Below are 25,331 nucleotides of genomic sequence, written 5' to 3'. Positions count from 1 at the left end.
TAATAATATTTAGCTGATTCACGTAAGAGACTAGACGTATAAGATGTCATCGGATTTAGCGATTTGGAGTGACATATTGTTTGGTAAACATATAGCATGTTCTATATGTTATAATTATTTGAATGCCTCTTACCATAATATGTTACGTTAACAAACCAGGCACGTTCTCAGTTGGTTATTTATGTGTCATATAACGTACACTTATTCAGCCTGTTGTTCACTATTCTTTATTTATTTTAAATTGCCTTTCAAATGTCTATTCTTGGTATTGGGTTTTATCAAATAAATGTCCCCAAAAAATGCGACTTATATATGTTTTTTTCCTTCTTTATTATGCATTTTCGGGCCAGTGTGACTTATATTCCGGAGCGACTTATACTCCGAAAAATACGGTACAGTATTTGAAATGTGTTCCAAAGGAAAGTCCTCATTTTACTATGGATTGCAAAATTAAATTGGAAAAAAAACCCAGCTAAAATGCATTGTCATCTTTAGCAAAATGTAAAAAATGTTGCTAAAGATTTATTTTTTTAATCTTGTGGTTTTATTTTGAAAACCATCGCATGAACTACTCCTACAGGCAGCAGTGTGGAGGTGATGAAAAATGTGGTTATATGAAATGGCAGTTTGCCGCTGAGCATTTTCCCTCCAATTATGGAATGATTTCTTGTAATGAAGACTATGAGAAACGTCTTCACACCCTACAACCCAATACCCTACCAGCGACTACACGCTACAAACCATGAATGTCATATTTGAATACATTATGATAATCATTACAAAGTAAAATCATTTATTTGGTATGATGAGGTTACAAATGACACCATTTTCAAATGCAGATGCATCCTTAGAAACCTTTATATTTGAAAGATGTACAACTCAATGTAATTGCTACAATGCTATAAAGGTTATTGTATTTTCTATCAGTAATAATGTAATGTTAGGAAGAGAGATACTGTGGAACCTTTAAGGATGAACACAATATTTTCCGGTTTGTCATACAAGTGTAAAACTGAGTTTTTGTATTAATAATATGTAATACACAAAAAAGGATGGAAAACTACTGTTTCAAAAATTAACAAACTTTACCAGTACACCAGGAGATGGCCAATAATTCAGTACTTGATCTTTTATGTTCACCTTTATTTGCTCCTAGCTGTTATTTAAACACAATAAATGTGATTACTATTTACACCTCAGGGGGAAAAAAAGATTGCATAAAAAATCATGAATGAAACATTTCACACACTTGACTGATCGCGGTATTAGTTAATCATTTCTTAGTAAACCCCTGAGGCTCTGACTTCCTACAGGTTGGTGGCACAAAGTCCAAAGGCAGCGCTGAGGTGACAAAGAAGCTTCAGACAGGTAAACAAAAGACAAATAACTACACATTTTAGCTGGCCTCTCTTCGACCATTTGACAAGCATTCAATTGCCTACAATGTATTCTGGTATCTGACAATCTGACTGGACAAGGCCGACTTATTTCCATGGGGTAGTTGCTGTTTATCTTAACTATGAGGCTTGAAAGGAATTAGTGTACAAAAGTACAGAACTACACTAAACGCGGAGTTAGCCAAAGAGTTAGCAGAATATGCATTGTCACAGTTTAGTTGCAGGTTATTCAGAAGTGCCTAAAAAACTTGAGATTGAGAAACTCGATATGAACGCAGCATTGTGAGATTCATTGCAGTAAATGTAAATTCAAGTAAGGTAATGCGAAGAGACCGACGTGTTAACTTTGCTAGCATGGGTGCTAACTTGGCTAGCCTTCGTAAGCAACCTATCTATCTATTTATCTATCTATCTATCTATCTATCTATCTATCTATCTATCTATCTATCTATCTATCTATCTATCTATCTATCTATCTATCTATCTATCTTTCTATCTATCTATCTATCTATCTATCTATCTATCTATCTAGTTGAGGTTTCTCTGGTTTATCTGTTATACAGTGCTCAATACCAGACTAGAGCGGAATATACGTTAGGTCAGAAAAAAACACAGAGGCTCTTTCGCAGGTTTCTCTGCTCTTCAGGAGCAGAAGAGGTCAGGAAAAAACACAGGAACATCAGGAAAAAACACAAAGGCTATTTCATCCCTACAAGCCTGTTTCGCAGGTTTCTCTGCTCTTCAGGAGCAGAAGAGGGCAGGAAAAAGCACAGGAAGGTCAGGAAAAAACACAGAGGCGATGTCATCCCTACAAGCCTGTTCCGCAGGTTTCTCTGCTCTTCTGCTCCTGAAGGTCAGGCTTGTAGGGATGACATAGCCTCTGTGTTTTTTCCTGACCTTCAGGAGCAGAAGAGCAGAGAAACCTGTGAAACAGGCTTGTAGGGATGACATAGCCTCTGTGTTTTTTCCTGACCTTCAGGATCAGAAGAGCAGAGAAACCTGCAAAACAGACTTGTAGGGATGAAATAGCCTCTGTGTTTTTTCCTGACCTTCCTGTGTTTTTTCCTGACCTCTTCTGCTCCTGAAGAGCAGAGAAACCTGCGAAACAGTCTTGTAGGGATGACATAGCCTCTGTGTTTTTTCCTGACCTTCAGGAACAGAAGAGCAGAGAAACGTGCACAACAGGCTTGTAGGGATGAAACAGGCTTGTAGGGATGAAATAGCCTCTGTGTTTTTTCCTGACATCCCTGTGTTTTTTTCTGACCTCTTCTGCTCCTGAAGAGCAGAAAAAACCTGCGAAACAGGCTTGTAGGGATGTAATAGCCTCTGTGTTTTTTTCCTGAACTTCCTGTGTTTCTTCCTGACCTCTTCTGCTCATGAAGAACAGAGAAACCTGCGAAACAGGCTTGTAGGGATGAAATAGCCTCTGTGTTTTTTTACTGACCTTCAGGAGCAGAAGAGCAGAGAAACCTGCAAAACAGGCTTGTATGGATGCAACAGGCTTGTAGGGATGAAATAGCCTATGTGTTTTTTCCTGACCTTCCTGTGTTTTTTCCTGACCTGTTCTGCTCCTGAAGAGCAGAGAAACCTGCGAAACAGGCTTGTAGGGATGAAATAGCCTTTGTGTTTGTTCCTGACCTTCATGAGCAAAAGAACAGAGAAACCTGAAAAACAGGCTTGTAGGGGTGTAATAGCCTCTGTGTTTTTTTCCTGAACTTCCTGTGTTTCTTCCTGACCTCTTCTGCTCATGAAGGACAGAGAAACCTGCGAAACAGGCTTGTAGGGATTAAATAGCCTCTGTGTTTTTTACTGACCTTCAGGAGCAGAAGAGCAGAGCAACCTGCAAAACAGGCTTGTATGGATGCAACAGGCTTGTAGGGATGAAATAGCCTATGTGTTTTTTCCTGACCTTCCTGTGTTTTTTCCTGACCTGTTCTGCTCCTGAAGAGCAGAGAAACCTGCGAAACAGGCTTGTAGGGATGAAATAGCCTTTGTGTTTTTTCCTGACCTTCATGAGCAAAAGAACAGAGAAACCTGAAAAACAGGCTTGTAGGGATGAAAGAGCCTCTGTGTTTTTTCCTGACCTAACGTATATCTATCGATCTATCTATCTATCTATCTATCTATCTATCTATCTAGCTATCCATCCATCCATCTATCTATCTAGTTACAATCTACTAATGTAATGTCGAGAAACTCTTGTTTACTTGCCAGTAGAGGAAAGTAATAATTGGGTTGCACATAACGTCATGTTCAGTTGCTGGTAAAGACCACACAGATCCATCACTGTGTTTCTATTCGTTACAATTACACTTAGTCTCAAGCACATGGGGGGGAAAACAAGTCTATTTTTTTCAAGAAGTCAATTGAAAGCAAAGTAAAAATGCCGCAAACTGTTGCTGTTTATACAGACAAAAAATATTGAAACAACCAAAGAAAAAAAACGCAGTGAAAGGTAAACCTGTTGCTCTCATTGAGTTGAGCTTAGTCGACAACATGATGTAGTTTGCTTTCACTTTTTCAAAGTCTGATTGAACTTTAATATAAATTAATAAGTATGTGTATTATTTGATTAATTATTTTCATTCCGTATAAACTTACACATAAGCAGTCTTCATGAAATGGAATGGATTTGTGTGTTAAGTGCAGATGTTGCAATGTTTAGCATCAAGAAAACCTTGCTAGAGGCGATTAGTAAACAATATAAGTAAATATAGTGTGAGCTGCGTATCCCATAGCAATCGAATACTGTATCTTGATATTGCCAAATATTGTTGGAACAAAATGTTGCTGAAAAAGGCAGAAACATCTTTCTAGATATGGAATCAAAACACATTTGGCTTGCAACAGGAAGACGTTGCTGCGACAAGATCTATCCAGGTCTGTGTCGGACGCGTTCAGGATGTTCTGGATAGTGTCCCTTCAGTTTGTACTATAGTCAACATCTTGGACGTTGCAAGTGGTTGGGAGGAGAGGGAGTAACTCCTCCGAGTGATTGGAGGTTGTTGTGCCGACACAGGTGGCTAAAAAAGCAAGCGCCCAGCTGCTGGGGGAGTGACCTTGTGTGTCAGCAGCGTTTCTGTGATCTCCAATATTAACTAACATAACATACATACATAACTTAAATAAATAACACGTGAAAAAAAATCCCTATGTTAAAATGTAAAAATATAGATCAAGGCATCATGTAATGACAAAAAGCTGACAAGTTGATATTATTAAAGAATTTAAAAAATATATATTTGTCTTCAGATATATGATAACGTTTATCTATAGTCTTTTTATTAGATATTACAAATGACATGACGGTATCACGTTCACATTCCAACACTGCTTCACCTAACAATCAGAAATCATGACTTCAATATTGATAACAATAATCTGAATTATTACTTTGGCCATAATTGGCAGTCCTAGATCTCATACATGAACACTATTTGTATCTATATGGACAAAAAGTGCAGTTACGTCTTATGGCCATCAGGTGCCATCTTTCAACAATCTTTATTTATATGTATATATATATATATATATATATATATATATATATATATATATATATATATATATATATATATATATATATATATATATATATATATATATATATATATACTACCATTCAAAAGTTTGGGGTCACATTGAAATATCCTTATTTTTGAAGGAAAAGCACTGTACTTTTCAATGAAGATAATTTTAAACTAGTCTTAACTTTAAAGAAATACACTCTATACATTGCTAATGTGGTAAATGACTATTCTAGCTGCAAATATCTGGTTTTTGGTGCAATATCTACATAGGTGTATAGAGGCCCATTTCCAGCAACTATCACTCCAGTGTTCTAATGGTACAATGTGTTTGCTCATTGGCTCAGAAGGCTAATTGATGATTAGAAAACCCTTGTGCAATCATGTTCACACATCTGAAAACAGTTTAGCTCGTTACAGGAGCTACAAAACTGACCTTCCTTTGAGCAGATTGAGTTTTTGGAGCATCACATTTGTGGGGTCAATTAAACGCTCAAAATGGCCAGAAAAAGAGAACTTTCATCTGAAACTCGACAGTCTATTCTTGTTCTTAAAAATGAAGGCTATTCCACAAAATTGTTTGGGTGACCCCAAACTTTTGAACGGTAGTGTATATATATATATACCGTATATTACCAAATAGACGCCCTTGTGCAAATAGACGCCCTTGTCCTAATAGTCGCCCGGGGTCTGAGCCCATTTTGTGAATTAACAGCCTCTTCCTAATAAACGCCTATGTCCAAATAGCCGCCCATGGGCTGTTATTTGCATAATTTAGATTAAAATCCTATTGATTTCATTTTCATTAAACCCAATTTATAAGCTAAAAGGAAAAGCAAAGGTGCAATAATTCTGGTCATTACGGTAACAGCAGACGTCACGTGGGGATTCTGGGTAATCAACATATTGTAGTGGGTCACCGCATATAGCGTAACACACAACAAACCCACGAGGAAAAGTTTCAACATGGCAAGCAACAGTAGCAGTGAGTTGAATGAACAGGATACCCGGTACACCACAACTGATGGACGGGAATACTTTAAGGGGGAAGAAGAGAAAGTTTGACTTGACTTAAAGTTCAAGCTAGCGATTGTGAAGTATGCGGAGCAGAATTCTGGTTTGGCAGCGGCCAGGCAGTTTAACGTTGACCCAAAACGTGTACGAGAATGGAAACAAAAAAAGGGAGAACTACTATCTCAGTCGGCAATCGATGGAAAACGCCCCCCCCCCCCCCCCCCCCCCCCCCCCCCAGGATGGAGGTAGGAAGAAAGTGAGCGACGAGCTTGATGCTAATTTGTGTCAGTGGATACATCACGTTCGTGGACTGAACCACCGTGTGTCCCGCAAAATGATCAGCATTAAGGCAAAGGAGTTGTATGTCACCGCGAGTGACACGAGAGACACCGGGGTGGTGTTTGGTGCAACAAGTGGCTGGCTTAATCGTGTGTGTGTGTGTGTGTGTGTGTGTGTCCGTGTTGCAAACAGTAGCCATAGCTGGATGTTGCTTTGTGGTATCCTACAAGGTGTGTGGGCTGATGGGAGTGAGGACCAGCTCATTTACTGCTTCAAGGAGGGACAGCCATGTCAGGCAGGCAGAGAGATGCTGTTGAGGGCTAGACAGCAGGCTGCTGCTGTGGTTCAGGAAGAGGAGGAGAGTGATGAGGAACAGCAGTTCCTCAATGAACTTGTGATAGAAAAGGAGGATGATGATGAGGGGGGTGAGAGAGAGGAGGAGGAGAAGGAGGATGATGAGTGGGGTTGAGTTGCATTTGGGGTTGCGTTTGCTGCAGTATTATTGTTTTGATGGTTTTATAGAGTACTTGGTACCATAATTGTATTTTTCTTGTATGCTTCTTTATTTAAAACTTGGAGTACTGTAGCCTTTATTTTATTTAAGTGACAGTATTATTGTTCTGTTTTGATGGTGTGTTTTTTAATACTTGAGTACTTGGTACCATAATTTAATTTTTCCCAGTAGGCTGCTTTATTTAAAAAGTGTATTTATTTTTAGTATTGGTATTCTATTTGACAATTGTTGCAGTACTGCCATGTTGAGGCCTTGTTGATCTCTTGTCTTTTGATAGTCTTGTTTTTTTGTTTGTATGTTTACAATAGCTTTTACATTTAAAATTGTTTTTACGAAAAAAAAATACTGGACAGTAACCATTGTAACCAAATAATGGCCTGGTGCAGGCTGGTGCAAAAATAAATAAAAGCCTTGTGCAAATAACCGCCCATGTCCTAATAGCCGCCCGGGGTCTGACCCCATTTTGTAAAATAAACGCCCGGGCTACTATTTGGTAATATACGGTATATATATATATATATATATATATATATATATATATATATATATATATATATATATATATATATATATATATATATATGTACATATATATATATATATATATATATATATATATATATATATATATATATATATATATATATATATATATATATATATACATATATATATATATATATATATATATATATATATATATATATATATGTATATATTAGGGCTGTGAATCTTTGGGTGTCCCACGATTTGATTCAATATCGATTCTTGGGGTCACGATTCGATTCAAAATCGATTCTTGGGGTCACAATTCAATTAAAAATCGATTTTTTTTTTCAATTCAACACGATTCTCGATTCAAAAACAATTTTTTCCCGATTCAATAGGATTCTCCATTCATTCAATTCATAAGATTTCAGCAGGATCTACCCCAGTCTGCTGACATGCAAGCAGAGTAGTAGATTTTTGTAAAAAGCTTTTATAATTGTAAAGGACAATGTTTTATCAACTGATTGCAATAATGTAAATTTGTTTTAACTATTAAATGAACCAAAGATATGACTTATTTTATCTTTGTGAAAATATTGGATACAGTTGTTGTCAAGCTTATGAGATGCGATGCAAGTGTAAGCCACTGTGACACTATTGTTCATTTATTTGTATTTTTATAAATGTCACTGCTATGTTGAAATTGTAACTAATATTGATACTGTTGTTGATAATATTAATTTTTGTTTCACTACTTTTGCTTTGTTCTGTGTCGTGTTTGTGTCTCCTCTCAATTGCTCTGTTTATTGCAGTTTTGAGTGTTGCTGGGTTGGGTTTGGTTTTGGAATTGGATTGCATTGTTACGGTATTGCTGTGTATTGTTTTGTTGGATTGATTAATAAAACAATTTAAAAAATTATTATTTTTTTAAATAAAAAAAAAATCCCCCCCAAAAAATGGATTTTTTAAAAATGAGAATCGATTCTGAATCGCACAACGTGAGAATCGTGATTCGAATTTGAATCGATTTTTTCCCACACCCCAAATATATATATATACTGCGATGAGGTGGTGACTTGTCCAGGGTGTACCTACCGCCCGAATGCAGCTGAGGTAGGCTACAGCGACCCCCCGCGGCCCCAAAAGGGACAAGCAGTAGAAAATGGATGATATATATATATATATATATATATATATATACATATATATATATATATATATATATATATATGCATGCATGCATATATTCGAAAGAAAATAATGTTTTCCTTGGTGCCCTTCTAACTTGCCTTGGTGCCCTAAAATATGAGCCATCCTTTAAGGCAACACTTTCCTTGACCTTAAAAAGTAAAAATTCGAGGTCTGAGCCAGGGTTGACAGCCATCAATGTATTTGTGTCTGTGTCATGTAAAAAGACCCAGTGATTATTTAAAATGTATCGCTTAGACGCCGGTTGGGTTGATGAAGCGCTTTAGCGGTGGTTGTATGTTAAATGGCATTCGCTTCAAACTGACACTAACTCGTTAACAACTGACACTAACTCGTTAACAAGTCACATAATATCTACGGCTTTTCACACACACAAGTGAATGCAAGGCATACTTGGTCAACAGCCATACAGGTCACACTGAGGGTGGCCGTACAGACAACTTTAACACTGTTACAAATATGCGCCACACTGTGAACCCACACCAAACAAGAATGACAAACACATTTCGGTAGAAACATCCGCACCGTAACACAACATAAACACAACAGAACAAATACCCAGAACCCCTTGCAGCACTAACTCTTCCGGGACGCTACACCCTACCACCCCCACCTCAACCCCACCCCCACCCCCACCTCCCCAACCCCGCCCACCTCAACCTCCTCATGCTCTCTCAGGGAGAGCATGTCCCAAATTCCAAGCTGCTGTTTTGAGGCATGTTAAAAAAAATAATGCACTTTGTGACTTCAATAATAAATATGGCAGTGCCATGTTGGCACTTTTTTCCATAATTTGAGTTGATTTTTTTTGGAAAACCTTGTTACATTGTTTAATGCATCCAGCGGGGCATCACAACAAAATTAGGCATAATAATGTGTTAATTCCACGACTGTATATATCGGTATCGGTTGATATCGGAATCGGTAACTAAGAGTTGGACAACATCGGAATATCGGATATCGGCAAAAAAGCCATTATCGGACATCTCTAGTGGTGACTTTGTGGACTCGGAAGACATATGGTTTTACAAACTTTTTTTGTGGTGTTGCTCTCTTATTTGTAATTATTCAAAGCTGATTATCATCTATCCGTGCGTACAAAAACAAAAAAATTCCCGATAACTGGATCATTAGTCCAGAATCCTATTAGAAGTGTGTTCCGCATATGGGCAGTCCGTGCGACAGGCACACTTCCATGAGGCGATCTCCATTGTCACTCCTCATGTCGTACCCATGAGCGCTGACCACCAAGCTATAGTCTGTGCTGTCACCGCCAATCTATGGGTTGATGTCACCCAGTACTAAAACCTGGTCCCTTATGGGGATATTGTCCAGTCTCCCAAGGTACTGGATAATTTGTCATTGTCATCGGAGTCTGTCAAGTGAAACCTGAACGACTGGCAGAACCTAGTGGAATCGTAGAAGATGATCTTATATAATATAAATGTCATATGCAAATTGATTGAAAACATCAACAAATAAAGATTGTCTGGTATGTGTGAACGCCCATTAAATACGGCACTTACCTATACTTGTATTTCATGGCTTCATGCTTCCATTTGTGAACCCATCCAAATTAATAATGTTGAATGTTTTAAATATTGTGGAAATCTTACTCTTCAAAGTGCATGGATCCACTCCATCATTCTCATGGATTTTTTTTAGATTATATGTGGCTAGTATATTTGGCTCTAAACTTTAATTACTCTGACATCTGTGCCGATATTGCTAAATGAACAGGAGCTATTAAATTGTTTCCCCCCCCCCAAGTGAAAACCATAACTAGGGCTTTTCAAAACTCAGTTATTTGACTTTGGTGAATGCACCAATGTAGAGAGACATCCTGGATGAAAACCAATGCTTCCCAACCAACTTGATGGAGTTTCAAAGATGGTGCTACAAAGTGAGATGGGCATACTTGCCAAGCCTCCCGATTTTCCCGGGAGACTCCCGAATTTCAGTGCCCCTCCCGAAAATCTCAACAATAATGGGGGCGTGCCTTAAAGACACTGCCTTTAACGTCCTCTCTCACCTGAAACCATCACCCCTTAACAGCCGCATGCTGTCCAGGCGTCCGCTTTTCCTCCATATGAACAGCGTACCGGCCCGGTCACATAATTATGGAGCGTTGGACGGGTTTAACAATGATATTTACTCGAAGATGTCAAGAAATGATGACACGTTGTATGATCTTTCAACTGGTTTATTGATAACGCAAGGCATACTTGGTCAACAGCCATACATGTCACACTGACGGTGGATGTATAAACAACTTTAACACTGTTACTAATATGCGCCACACTGTGAACCCACACCAAACAAGAATAACAAACACATTTCGGGAGAACATCCGCACCGTAACACAACATAAACACAACAGAACAAATACCCAGAATACCTTGCAGCACTAACTCTTCCCGGACGCTACAATAACATCTACGGCTTTTGGAGCTCAGTGCAAAACTGCACACACAACATGAAGGAGACGAAGCAGAAGAACGAAGAAGAGACATGGCGACGACGAGTAAGAAGAAGAAATGATTGGAAAAAAGAATTTAATTTAATCCAGAAAAGCTCGAAGGGGAAGGAGTATGCTGACTGCACCTCAACCCCGCCCCCCCACCACGCCCATCTCCCGAATTCGGAGGTCTCAAGGTTGGCAAGTATGGCGATGGGCAAAGTGGAATTGGGGAAAACCGCACAAAGATAGGTGTGCCAAGCTCGTGGCATTGTATTCAAAAATTCTTGAGGTTGTAATTACTGACAAAGGTGGATCGACAAAGTATTGAGCAAAGGCTGTGAATAATTATGTAAATGTGATTTGAATTGACAGTGCCAGTGGTCCTTGTAAACAAGTTGCGTGGTCCATTTGTCCCAAAAATAAATAAATAAAAAACACAAATTAATTAATAATCAATTCCAAACACTTGTCAGACTACTCATCAAACAATTGATCGCTTATTATGTCCTTCCCAACTTGTTTAAGTGTAGATAGCAGTGCTGTACAAAATACTACAATCTCAGCATCACAAGATAATTAAATGCAGCACTTCCATAATTTTGCTGGTGTCTAAGATGCTAAATTAGCTATTCAGAAGCATGTTAGTATTCCAAGTAATAATTACTTGTCAGGGTTTTGAGTCTTAACCTAGGTGGACAAACAAAAGCTCATTTTGAAGAAATCCATGCTACACAGAAATCCGTCTTTCAATTAGCCGATTCGCCATTCTGTTTCATTTGCATTAAAGCGATCTAACATTTGTTGGGGGACAGCTTTTTTCTGGAGTGAATCATTTAATTTGATCAGCTTAATTGGGATAGATTCTGTAAACATCAAGATTGAATGCACTAACTTTGTCAGTTAGTACAACAATGCTTTAAACCTAATTGAATAAAGTTGCATCAGAAACCTTTGGAAAGCCACTTACGCTGTAAAAGGCCTGCATACCCATTAGGCCAAAATTCCCTTAGACAGAAATAGATAGCAATTGATTGGGACTTCCTTGCAAATATGTGATTGCTTATTCTAATTTGTGGCTTAGTAGTAATTGGGTGGTCTCCAAATGCTTTTTGGGTCTAAGTTGTCATTTGAATCTTAGTTAGACGGATACTTTTTTTGCCTCATTGAGAAGACAATACTGTGGCGTTGTGGCCACAAAGAGCTTTGTCCGTTTTCTTTGTAACAAAGTTTAACAAGCCTCAATTTCAGTCACAGTACTCCCTTTTGTGTTCAATTTGTTGTTGTAGTTGTCTTTTACATACATATGTTAAAACATAAATTATGAAAGTATTTCAATAAATCCCATGTTCAGTATTGGAAGCAGAAAAGTGTCATCTTCCATGGTTTTTTTTTTTTTTCCAGAATATTATCATGTCTGGGGTGAGTGTGAATGATTTGCCTACAGAACCCATCACTGCAGTCGGAGTTGTCTCGTCACTCAACAAGGCTTTGGATGACTACTATGTTGTGAGTATTCATTGTGTGCCATATCTGTAAACAAACACATATTGCTCTACTACACAAATGCTGTTTATACTATACATTGACAACAATTCTTATGTAGCAAAAGCCCCAGGTACACTCTATAGAAGTTTCAAATATATCAAGAATTCCTAATATTGTATTTTACCGACTATATTTTCCGCACCCAATACATTTTAGCACCGGAGTATACGCCGCATATATATAAGTTGTGAAATTAGTTATTTACACAGAAATATTTTGTAAATGTTTCTTTACATACATTAATTGTTTCCAAACGGTGCCTGCCACACAGCAGTAAAACGGCTGATCAAACAAAAATAAGTTATCCTCATGGGCCCACTAGCTGCGGAAGCTAACTGTCCAATCAGCTAAAAAGACTCAATAACTCTACAGTGACGTTTTTGGTGAATTTACTGAAGAATTTGTGAAACTGAAATAATACAAAAAGAATGCCATTATAAGTTAATTATACTAACACAGACACTATTAAACATGTTAGCATATTAGCTAATGCTCACAACGCTAGCTTCATTACATTCCAATAGCACGTACAAATATGCATGAAAACACTCCTACATACGTCACACATGGGACGGTTAAGTAAGTATGAATAGTTTTAGTTATATTGTAAAAATATACTTATAACTTGCAAACGTGCTTGAAGTGATGAACGAAAAATTCATACAAGTAGAAATGCTACGGACAACTAGAAGACGAAAGTGCACTGGTACTTCTGGTTGAACGCACTGAACAGAAGGTATACTGTTGACGTTAACCTGCAGTGAGCAAACTCGACCAAAAGATGGCACCATAGCACAAACAGTACCACACCTTTTCAGTGTCTCTGCTTCTGTTTAATTAAAAGGTATTTGTTTAACACAAAAGATTATGGCCATTAGCAAGGACAGACCCATAAACTAGCTGCACTATTTTATAAGCCGCAAGGTCCAGCAATCATCCATCCATTTTCTATCGCCTGTCCCTAACATAAATCATGATCATGAATTAATAAAAGTTCATTTTATTTTTAATTTACTTTTCATAAATATATAAAAGTATTCATCATATTCTCTTAATGTCATATTAGGCTCCAGTGTTGCTGTTTTTAAGTTTAGGCTTTAACCAATCAAAATTCAGCTAGCGAGTTGCCAGCGCTGTATGAATTCTGCCGGAGGCCTTCTGAACCAACATTAGCGGCGGCTGTGCAGTTTAATGAACGGAGGACATTCAGTTAACAGACAGTTGCGATAGCCAATCATATCACAAGTTTTTGACAGTAGCCCATCTAGGTAGCCTTACGTTGAACATGACTGTGATTGGATACTCACTTGTCACTCCCGAGTATCCAATCACAAGCCGAGGATGTCGTTGTGGCTTGTGCAGCCCTTTGAGACACTTGTGATTTATGGCTATATAAATAAACTTTGGTTGATTGATTGATTGAAGTTGTGATTTACGAAAGCAGAAAGCCATACCCGGCCAGCGGAGAAATCAGCGGTACTCACTTTTTTAACCAACAAAGAAGCAGAGCAAAACGTTGATTAGGTGGCAGATATATATTTGCAAGGGTTTTTTCAAAAACAATATTTAAAGAGAGACTTGTGAGACGAGGTCGGTCGACCCCGGGAAACTAGTTAAGCTGCCCTGGCGGTGAAATGGTTTGCCTGCCACTTCCACTCGAATCAACCAACTACGAGCCGTACCAATGGGTTTACAAATTGTGAGCTCAAATATATGTTTTCACATTCAATATGTTTTTTTACAATTTTTTGAGACAGTACCATGTGCGATGCGGGTTTACTGATTTTTAAATGCGCCAAAAAATAACCCGTTTTGTAAACTAGTAACAAATTGAAGTGATTCAATGCACAGTAGTGCACAAGTGTGTTTGTGTGTAGTATTATTCAAGCCATGTGGCAACTTAAATTATGGTATTTTGAGAGGTATTTATTGAAGTCGGACTAAGTAGGACATCGCTGATTGCCTAGGTGGGAAATGCACGACCCGTCTATGGCTTTAGATCAATAAAACAACTAATGACATGAATTGTATATTACAGCAAAATAGTTAGCGTGCAACAAAAGATCAAAAGCCAAAACTAAACTTGTGTTATCAGCAAATTGTCCGACGCAGCACTCAATTGTCATTTAAATAGGTTATTTGACAATGGATGAATAAGTCCAATATTGTCATTCATGGTTTGAGGCTTTTTATGTCAACCCATTAAGACGTAAACAAACTTGTGTGCCTCTATACTTTTGTAACTTTACTTAAAGCGAAATAAAAACACTTGAGTGATGTGGATTCTTTTAAATCGTAAGAAAAGTATTTCTTCTTAAGAGTGTATGGATCCACTCAATCACATTCACATATTTTTCATGATACCTGGCTTGTATATTTGCCTCTACACCAGGGGTGTGGAACCCATTTTAGATCGGGGGCCACATGGAGAAAAATGTACCCCCAAGTGGGCCGGACTGGTAAAATCACGGCACGATAACTTAAAAATAAAGACAACTTCAGATTGTTTTCTTTGTTTAAAAATAGAACAAGCACATTCTGAAATTGTACAAATCATAGTGTTGTTGTTGTTGGTTTTTTTTACAATTTCCTATTGCGGTTGTTATTTATATTTTTTTAATAAATTATGTGATAATGTTCATCAGTCAACTCATTGGTGTTAATTTTCAATCTATCAATATAAACAATTTATATCAACATTAAATTACAGTATGTTATTTATGTACTTTTATCATTTTCCTCGACTGATGTACTAACATCATGTGGTTTCATTTGTACATATGTAGCATCATCTACAAATATACCAATAATTGCTATTGTGACATCCAGTGGACACATTTAGAACCACTGTTTCTTTCATTCAAAAATTTCAGGTTCATTTTTATACTTAGCAAAAGTCATCCCGCTGGCCAGATAAAACCTGCCCTCGGGCGGTACGTTTGACACCCCTGCTCTACACCTTTTCAAAATATGCCACTGCTGTAGGTATATAAACTGTAGTCTTATGGGACCCTGACCACCATCTGAAACCTGGAAGTGCCTCTCGGCCATGTGGTTGCAACCCAGCATAGATTTACTCCGACTTGCATGTTAGTGGCACACATTATACCAGCCATCCATGATGGCGGCAGTCACCCAAGGGCATTTTTTTTTGCTTTTGACAGAGCTGTGGAATGACTTATTCATGAAGTTTACTTTGATGACTTAGAGGATCCGCTTCCTGATATTGTTGTTTGCGCCCAAAGGCAAAGGTTTATTTGTGTTTTCTTGATGCCCACTACAGTCATTTATTTGTGAGCATGTTAATAATTTAAAAAAAAAGCAAAATAAAATAAATACAAATTAAATTAGTAGTATGCTAGTACTGTGAGCTTGTTTTATGTGTGAAAAAATATGGATTGAGTTACAGAATAAAAGGGAGATAATAGATGCTTGTTTCCTACTTGTTCATTTTACCATGCACACAAACTGCCCCCCCCCCCCCCCTCACCCAATTGTTGTCTCTTGCCATTCCACCCCTCTTGTTCTACTCTTTGGCAGTTGATGTTGGGTTGGCATCTGAAGGGAGCCACTGGCAGGAAAAGCGTGTGCACATTGTATTGACAAACCAAACCAAATACAATCATCGCATTTCCCCCCTCTTCTGCTCGACTGTGCCAGCACATTAGAGCTGCTATGCAAATACAACACATGGCTTTAAAACAAATGATTGACTGCAAATCAAGCCGAAGACAAATTGACTAAATTTACCTACAGTCGCGATCAAAAAGTGTACATACACTTGTAAAGAACATAATGTCATGGCTGTCTTGAGTTTCCAATCATTTCTACAACTCTTATTTTTTTTTGTGATAGAGTGTTTGGAGCACATACTTGTTGGTCACAAAAAACATTCATGAAGTTTGGTTCGTTTATGAATTTATTATGGGTCTACTGAAAAGGCGCCCCAGCCTGGAGTGGGAAAAAACAACTCCATAGCATAGCACATATACATATTACAACATACAACCCGAGACTTGCAACAGAGGGGAGGGAGTGGGGGCTACAGAGGCAGGTAATATCAAACTGTCAGCTGTCACAATCGGGCTTAACAAAACCTATTTCTTAACATTTTACACAACATTTAATGACATTCACAAGTGTTAGTAAAACTCCATGTTACATGATTTTCAACCCCCCCCCCCTCCTCAAAAAAAAAAAAGGAAAAAGAATGGCAAAATCCACCTCATTAGTAATAAGCCCGCCTTCATTTATGATTTAAGTATTTTGGCTTCATGTACGCAGGGTGGGCTTGTCCGGAGGCTGGGTGGGAGAATACGAAAAGGGAAACGTGTGTAACTGTAAGTGCGTAAAAAAAAAACACTAACACGTAAACGGGAGAATAGGGCCCCCAATTAGCAACCTATTAGTTTAAAGTTATTTTTAAAAAACTCCAAAGGCAAAATGAGTGCCTCATCTGGCATGAACATCACCACACGTCACTGAGCTTTAATATTATTGTGGTAGCCATTTGTGTTATTTATGTTTCTGTAGTCCTGCATATATTAAGTTAAATTATAATTGTTTTTATTTTTTATGAATACTTGGGCCTACTGCGCTACTGCACTTTGGTGTTGGTCATTGTGGCTTTGGTAGCCATTTTTGTGTTATTTATATTTCTCTGGTACTGCATATATTAAGTAAAATTATACATTTTTTTTAATTAGAAAGTAATTTGCATTCTGTGCCATTCACAGCACCTGTGATAAAAGCATATAGGGGCGCACAGGTGAAACTGATTGGGCAAATGTCAGGTTGAGAGACTGGCGGTGAAAAAAAAATTTGACCACTGCTTACGCTACACTTGAGCTTAGCTTTGTTTTATAGCTTTGTAGTTAAAGTTGTTTGTGTTAACTTTGGAAAGAAAACGTTTTTTTGCAAATAAAGCTCTTTTGGAAAGTTGTAGTCGGAAGTGCGTATGAAAGTGTCCTGGCTCAGCCCACAGCCTTTGGTTTAGAACAGTGGTTCCTAACCTGGGTTTGATCGAACCCTAGGGGTTCGGTGAGTAGGGCTCAGGGGTTCGGCGGAGGTCAAAACACACCCGTCTCATCGTGTAAATAAAAACTTCTCCCTATCGGCGTATTACGGATACGACAACAGCAGAAATCACACTGATTTGCAGGTGTGAAATTTGTTGTGAGTTTATGCACTGTGTTGGTTTTGTTGTTTGAACAAGGTGATGTTCATGAACGGTTCATTTTTTGCACCAGTAAAAAAACATGGTAACACTTTAGTATAGGGAACATATTCACCATTAATTAGTTGCTTATTAACATGCAAATTAGTAACATATTGGCTCTTAACTAGTCATTATTAAGTACTTATTAATGCCTTATTCGGCATGGCCTTATTATAACCCTGACCCTCTAACCCTGACCCTAACCCTCTAACCCTAACCAAATAACTCTAAATTAAGTCTTTGTTACTTAGAATATGTTCCCCTAGTGTCCAAAAAACTCTAAATTAAGTCTTTGTTACTTAGAATATGTCAGAAAAATTGTATGTAAATTATCAAAAAACTTTCCGTTCTCTAAGTTCCCAATGAACAGACAAGAGGTTGTCTTTGTTGCACCAAGCAAAGGCTTGGAAAATTCCAATGTGTACGATAGGAGGAGACGGGAGAGGGTTATCTATTGTCATCGAAGACCTGCTCAAGCTGAATCCAGGACCAGCCTAAGCCCGAGGCATCTTTTTCTTATGTGTTAATGTGACCGAAAACAATGACTGTTTACATACTCCCCATTCCTTTGGAAGCAGATTTTGTTGTGTAAACAGGGAGTGCCCAAATAAAAAGAGGTGGCGTACACTCTTTCGCCAGAGCGTGGGTGACACTGTAAGAGGTTACAGGTTGACACGTTTCTCCTCAATTGAGCAAAATGTAATTCCGCCTCTGTTTGATTCTTTGCTTCTTGTCTTGTTTAATAGATGTCATCAATGTTTGAACCTGACAGAATATGTTCCCCATACTAAAGTGTTACCAAAAACATATAACATTGTCTTGAATTTGAAAAAAAAAAAACATGTATTTTTCACTAAAGAAGGGTTCGGTGAATGCGCATATGAAACTGGTGGGGTTCGGTACCTCTAACAAGGTTAAGAACCACTGGTTTAGAACCTGGAAAGCCTGATAAGGCCGATACAATTGTGATTATGTAACTGTCCTTGTCCGAAATGCCTAAGATGAGAAAACACTTTTTCCAGTATCTTCTATTATTGAGAGTTAATTGAAAACATTAAAAACTATTTAAAGATTAATATATTAATCGAGTAACTGATTATTGGTTCCCATGGTCATGCAAATAAATGTAGTCAAATTCTGTAAGGTAATACAATTCATAAATTAGATCTATACATGAACGCTGGATCAAATTAAATGATGTTTTCTTGTTCTGAAATGTTTTCCTATCTTAATGAGTTTATAATAATTTTAACATCCCTATGTGGTATTTTATCTATGCAAAAAATCTACAAAAAACTGAACTAGTGATACAGGCTACTAAAATACAAGTCTAAGCCAATTACACCGTACTGATCCTTGCCCTGGCAAGGCTTACGAAACAAAATCAAATGAATTGATGAATATATTGGGACCGTCCATGCAAAGCTTCATTTAAAACCGGCTTTGGTACTCACTACTATTTCCATACTCTTTTTTTTATATATATACAGCAAATCAAAGGGCTGATTATCTCTTTTGCTCTCTGATGCCGTGTGTTCTCATCTCTGAACTTGAGCGTATCATTCCAACACAAGAGAGCACAAGCCCAGATCAAACACCGCTCCACTGGGATCAGCAGCTTTGCTCAAGTACCAGAAGCCACCCGACATCAAACACCATGCACACACGCACGCACACTCTGACTCCGTGCAAGGGTTGCAAAAGGGGCCTTTCAAATTCTCACGAGGAGGCTGACTTGACTTGTTACTCTAATAAACACATTATTAAAACGTATTTATTCCAAGAGAGGGATATTAGACAGACAGGCATATTTTAATATAGTCCAAATAAATCCTTACTTTCTTATTTATATTCAGGTCAAGCATTTCACACACAGTGTGTACCAATATGTACACTTTGTCAATCAAACAAGTCCTTGAGTGGGTTCCCTCTCTCAATAATCTTGATGTATTCTTTTATACTCTTTTTTTTTTTAAATCTATAGTTGTGTCTACAAAGCCGTCTCCTTAGATCAGGGGTATTCAACTATATTGTTTCTGGGGTCACATTTCCAGAGAGCTTAGGACTGGGGGACTTGACTTTGTATATTTCGGAGACCGTCTTTTACAGTAAACATTAGTGTTGTCCCGATACCAATTATTTGGTACCAGTACCGGTACCAATATAATTTCGATACTTTTCGGTACTTTTCTAAATAAAGGGGACCACAAAAAATTGGTTTTATTTCAACACAAAATCTTAGGGTACATTAAACATATGTTTCTTATTGCAAGTTTGTCCTTAAATAAAATAGTGAACATACAAGACAATGTGTCTTTTAGTAGTAAGTATGAAAACAAAGGCTCCTAATTTAGCTGCTGATGTATGCAGTAACATATTGTGTCTTTTTAAATTCCATTATTTTGTCAAAATTATTAAGGACAAGTGGTAGAAAATTAATTATGAATCTATTTTTTTTAATTTACTGTTAACATCTGCTTTCTTTCTCTTTTAACATGTTCTCTCTACACTTCTGTTAAAATGTAATAATCACTTATTCTTCTGTTGTTTGATACGTTACATTAGTTTTGGTTGATACCAGAAATTTGGGTAATCAATCTGATACCTGTCATGTCTTTGTGATCATGTTTTATGTCCTGTTTGGTTTTTTGACTCTTTTAGTTTCTGTTTATGCTCCATTGTTTTGGTCACCATGGTTATTTATTAGTTTCACCTGTCATTTGTTTGGACTCACGCACCTGTTGCCAATCATGTCACTATTATTTAAGCCTGTCATGTTCTGTTGGTCGTCCTGGCGACATTCCCTCTGCGCACTTCATGCCATTATTACCTCTGCTACCTCTGATATCCTTTGCTTCCTGTTGATACCATAGTTCATGCTTCATGCCATTCCACAGTAAGTCTTTTTAGTTTCATTTTCATAGTTTCTGCCTTTGTGCTAGTTTTGTTTTCCTAGCCAAGTTTTTTACCTCCGCCTTGTGCGCGCTTTTTGTTCAGTCTTTTTTGTTAGAATTAAAATCATGTCTTTACCTTCACGCCATGTCCAGTCCAGTTCTTATGCATCTCGGGAAAACAAACCCCACCATAGTCCACGTCGTGACAATACCAAGTCGTTACAGGATCGTACATTGGTCATATTCAAAGTCCTCATGTGTCCAGGGACATATTTCCCATATGTCAGCAGATTAATTCGGAGCCTTTGTTTGTTTACTTACTAATAAAAGACAAGTTGTCTAGTATGTTCATTTTTTATTTAATGACAATCTTGCAATAAGAGATTTATGTTTGATGTACCCTAAGATTTTTTGTTAAAATAAAGCCAATAATGCAATATTTTGTGGTCCCCTTTATTTAGAAAAGTATCGAAAAGTATCGAAATAATTTTAGTACCGGTACCGGTACCAAAATATTGGTATGGAGACAACACTAGTTCTTTGTAATTATGAATGTACACAAGCCTAAGAAAAAGTTGAACAACTACGCCACACGTTTCTGCAGACATGGCGTTTCACATTCAAGTTGCGTTGTTTCCGTGCTCACGCCACCTGTGGCAGGATGATGCCTGAGGTGCCCCCTGGGGGGGGACAATGCCCTCGTTACTCCTCAACTTGACTTTGGGTTTCACAAAGCTAGACCTTTGTTTATGCTGACAGGATGCGCTGACTACTGACCTGGAAAAAGTGGCCGAGACGGCTTGTCTTGTAACAAAGAGGAAGGGTCTGTGATGTATAGGCTCCTTGTGGGACCTTTCGTGGAAGTAGCTGCTGGTGACGCCCCAGCCGGAGCAGACCTCGCTACTCATCTGATGCTCGCTCTGTCTTTCTCACCTCACTATCTCAGCCTCCCGCCCCCCCCCTCGCATCGCATCCTGTCTGGGCTGGTTTTGCATGAATCTCCCTGTGCCATGTTTCCCCCCCCACACCCAGTCACTAGGGTCATTCATCATTATTGTCAAGGGGGGTAATGTGTGTGGGTGGGTGCAGAGATCTATGACTTCTTCATTTGAATGAACCTCATTAGATTGACTCTTCTTCGTAAAGGATCCCTTTAGAAAATAACCCTGGCAGTTATTTAGGTGATTCTCCCATTGTAGCCAATGGCACATGACGCCTCAGCCAAGCAGATTTGCTTCAACAATATAGGAGTTTACAGGTTATATTTTACTTTGCACAACACACAATGTCATGCAGGACCTTGAGCTTGACTTGTGGTCCCCAAATGCTGTCAATATGATGCAATCTATTACTCTTACCGCATACATCAATCTTTTATAACCATGAATGAGCCTGTTATACAAGGACAAGCTGCTCATCATTTTTGCATACCTGTTAAATCCCTTTCTATCCACAGCAATTCACTTTTAAATGTTGTCTGATTCGATACTATGATGAATTAGCCATGCATTAGTAGGGTGTCCTTCAAGGTGCAGTGTATTTTCTTACCTGTGCATTACCTAAGACAGTGTTTTGTGTCTGGTGTGCCGTGGAAAATTATGCAACTTCACCTAACTAGTCCAAAAAAAACATTTTTTGCATATAAATAATTATAATCTTCAAATAATGTGCCGTTGTCTACACTGCAAAAAGTCAGTGTTCAAAAACAAGAAACAAAAATACAAAAATTAGGGGTATTTTATTTGAAATAAGCAAAATTATCTGCCAATAGAACAAGAAAATTTGGCTTGTCAAGACTTTCCAAAACAAGTAAAATTAGCTAACCTCAATGAACCCAAAAATACCTTAAAAGAAGTATATTCTCACTAATAACAACTGTACTACTACACGAGTACATATTTTGTATTGTTTCATTGAAAATAAAACAGCAAAGTCCAATTGGCTGTCATCTGTTTTAATTATGAGACACAATTGTGTCAAAGTCATGATTTTTTTTTCATGCTTGAAATAAGAAATTATTACTTTAAAAAAGTAATTTTATACTTGTGAGTGTTGATGACACAGCTTTGCAACATTTGATATTCTAGTTTCAAGCATGTTTTACTCAATATAGGTCATAACATCTCAGCAAAAAGCTGTATTATCTTACTGAGATCATTTAAGACCAAAACACTTAAAACAAGTAAAACACTCTAACATAAAATCTGCTTAGTGAGAAGAATGATCTTATCAGACAGAAAATAAGCAAATTTCACCCTTATTTTAGATATTTAATCTTACTTAGATTTCAGTTTTTGCAGTGTAGTGTCTGTGCCGTATACGGTGCGTGGATCGGTTGGTACTGGGCTGCACAAGAAGTAATAATAATAATAATAAATTATTTTTTTTTTTTTTTTTTTTTGTATTAAATCAACATAAAAAACACAAGACACACTTACAATTAGTGCACCAACCCAAAAAACCTGCCTCATTCACACTCATTCGCACAAAAGGGTTGTTTCCTTCTGTTATTAATATTTCTGGTTTATCAATATAGATCAATACAGTCTGCAGGGATACAGTCCGTAAGCACACTTGATTATATTTTTTTATGACAAAACAAAAAAACAAAGAACAACACCCCCTCCCCCTCCCCGGTCCGTGGGACAAATTTTCAAGCGTTGACCGGTCTGCAGTTCCAAAAAGGTTGGGGACCACTGGATAGAGCTTGGCAGGGGTAACCATGTAGTACTCCAGTAGGTGGCAGCAGGTAGTTAATTGCTTTGTAGAAGTCGAGGATGGTTTGTCGTGATCCCAATATGCAGAGACAGCATGCAGGTAAAAAGGTATGGAATGCTTAAAACAAAAGGCAAGTCCCGCTAGGAAAAGGCACTGAAGCATAGGGATGACTATGCAAATCCTAAGTAAAACTGAACTGGCTACAAAGTAAATAAAAACAGAATGCTGGACGACAGCAAAGAGTCTGTCCGTACATGACATGACAATCAACAATGTCCCCACAAAGAAGGACAGCGTCCGCACAACTGAAATAGTCTTGATTGCCAATAGAAAGCAGGTCAGGCAATAGCACTCAAAGGAAGGCATGAAGCTGCTACAGGAAAACACCAACAAAACAGGAAAAGCCACCAAAATAACAGCGCAAGACAGGAACTAAAACAATACACACAGGAAAACAACAAGACAACCTGGTGGAGTTTCATTTTTTAACGTGTCTGCTGGTGGTGTGCCTCCGTATTTTTTCAATGAAAAAAAAATGTGCCTTGGCTCAAAAAAGGTTGAAAAACACTGACCTAAGAGATGCTTCATTAAAACAAAATATACATATATAATCCCAATTTCCCTATAGAAGCATGAAGTTTAGTTTCCTTATTAAAGTAGATTGTTGTCAGGGCATCTTTAATCAGCCTCATCCCAAGGGATGATATTTTTAGCCATCTTTTTGGAGGCTAAGACTCCTTTACCCAGGCGGAGCTCTAATGAGATGGAGTGCTAGTGTAGGCAAGCGTTAATTAAGGCTAGTATGCAAGGGAAGAGACAAAAGCAACACGCTCATGGCATACATACATTAACTTTAGCCCACCTCCTGAATTTGTTCTCCCTCTTTGTTTCCCCCCCGACGTAGGTTGCACAAACAACAGATGGCTCTGATGCCGACCTGTGGAAGGACGGCTTATTCAAATCCAAGGTCACTCGCTACCTCTGTTTCACCAGGAAACCAGTAAGTGGGAATGTAAAGTATCACTTTTACAGTGGTATCTGCGGCACCCCTTTGTTTACTCGCTGTTATTTAGGCACATTTCTGCAGCCAGAACACGCGTTGCACTCCGATTAGTCAAAGTCCCATTTTAAAAAGGCCAGCGCTGGCAGTGCAGTTTAGAATTTCTACATTTAATGGATTTGCATGCATATTCAAATGTATAATACCTCAGTGTGATGTTTCTTTAAGGATATGATTTACATAAATACCTTACACAACAATGAGCTGCACTTTAATTATTTCTAATCATTTCTTCAAAAGCATCGCCGTAGAGGAAATGCCAGGGAAAACAACGGGTTTACATTATAGTACTTTATGATTACTGAATATGCAAACATGCGGTACTGTCATGTTAACACCACGGTAAACAATACCTAATGCTGACCTGTAAGTCATCAATTTCAGCAGTAGCTCATGTGTGAATAAAAATGCATTTAAATAATGTACTCATGATTGTTGTATTCCATTCAGACTCTCGCATGCTGTATCTGCATTTACAGTTGATGTGCAGTTGTTGGTACATGGACATTAAAATATATTCTTATCACAAGCCCGTCATTGCTTTGCCAATTGTCTTTTTCTATCGCTTAGAGCAGGCCTGGGCAATTATTTTGACTCGGGGTCCACATTTAGAGAAACAAATGTGTCTGGGGGCCGGTATATCTATTTTTAGGAACACTAATACAAAACCTCACAATAATGTCTGATTGAATGCTAAAAACGTCATGACAGACCGCCTTAAAAAACGTAAAGGAATTGTATTTTTTTCTATGAACGATAAAACACTGAATATTGACAAAATATGAATGTCACACCCCCTTTCGATCGACATATTTTACGATCAAGTGAAACGCAACAAAAATGCAACAAACAGTGAAATATGAACGCGAAGGGTACAAAATAAACCCACCTACAATCTGATATATCTGATACATCACTAAGCTTTAGAACTTTGTTGTGAAAATCTCCTTCCGCGTCTGTGGAAACGCTTCCCACCCACACTGCTTGGTGCCTCGTCTGAGCTGCT

General features: G+C 38.0%; 1 protein-coding gene across 4 annotated transcripts in view; it reads left to right on the top strand.

Annotated features, from left to right (window-relative positions):
- Nucleotides 1-1,299: 1,299 nt before the first annotated feature.
- mvb12bb (multivesicular body subunit 12Bb) overlaps nt 1,300-25,331 on the top strand; it is a 119,068-nt gene continuing 95,036 nt past the window's right edge. For 3 of the 4 annotated variants that reach the window (XM_062049592.1, XM_062049590.1, XM_062049593.1), the window contains exons 1-3: nt 1,300-1,368; nt 12,292-12,396; nt 24,170-24,265. In XM_062049592.1, the coding sequence (XP_061905576.1) occupies nt 12,301-12,396; nt 24,170-24,265 (192 nt within the window). In that variant the 5' untranslated portion in view covers nt 1,300-1,368; nt 12,292-12,300. Of the gene's footprint in view, nt 1,369-5,882; nt 5,910-12,291; nt 12,397-24,169; nt 24,266-25,331 lie in introns of those variants that run through there. The other variant, XM_062049591.1, reaches the window with a different exon arrangement.

Source organism: Entelurus aequoreus, linkage group LG06 (genome assembly GCF_033978785.1).
Source record: "Entelurus aequoreus isolate RoL-2023_Sb linkage group LG06, RoL_Eaeq_v1.1, whole genome shotgun sequence".
NCBI classification, from domain to species: Eukaryota; Metazoa; Chordata; class Actinopteri; order Syngnathiformes; family Syngnathidae; genus Entelurus; species Entelurus aequoreus.
The sequence above is the reverse complement of the archived record's forward strand: the minus strand, read 5'-3'. Positions and strand labels throughout refer to the sequence as shown.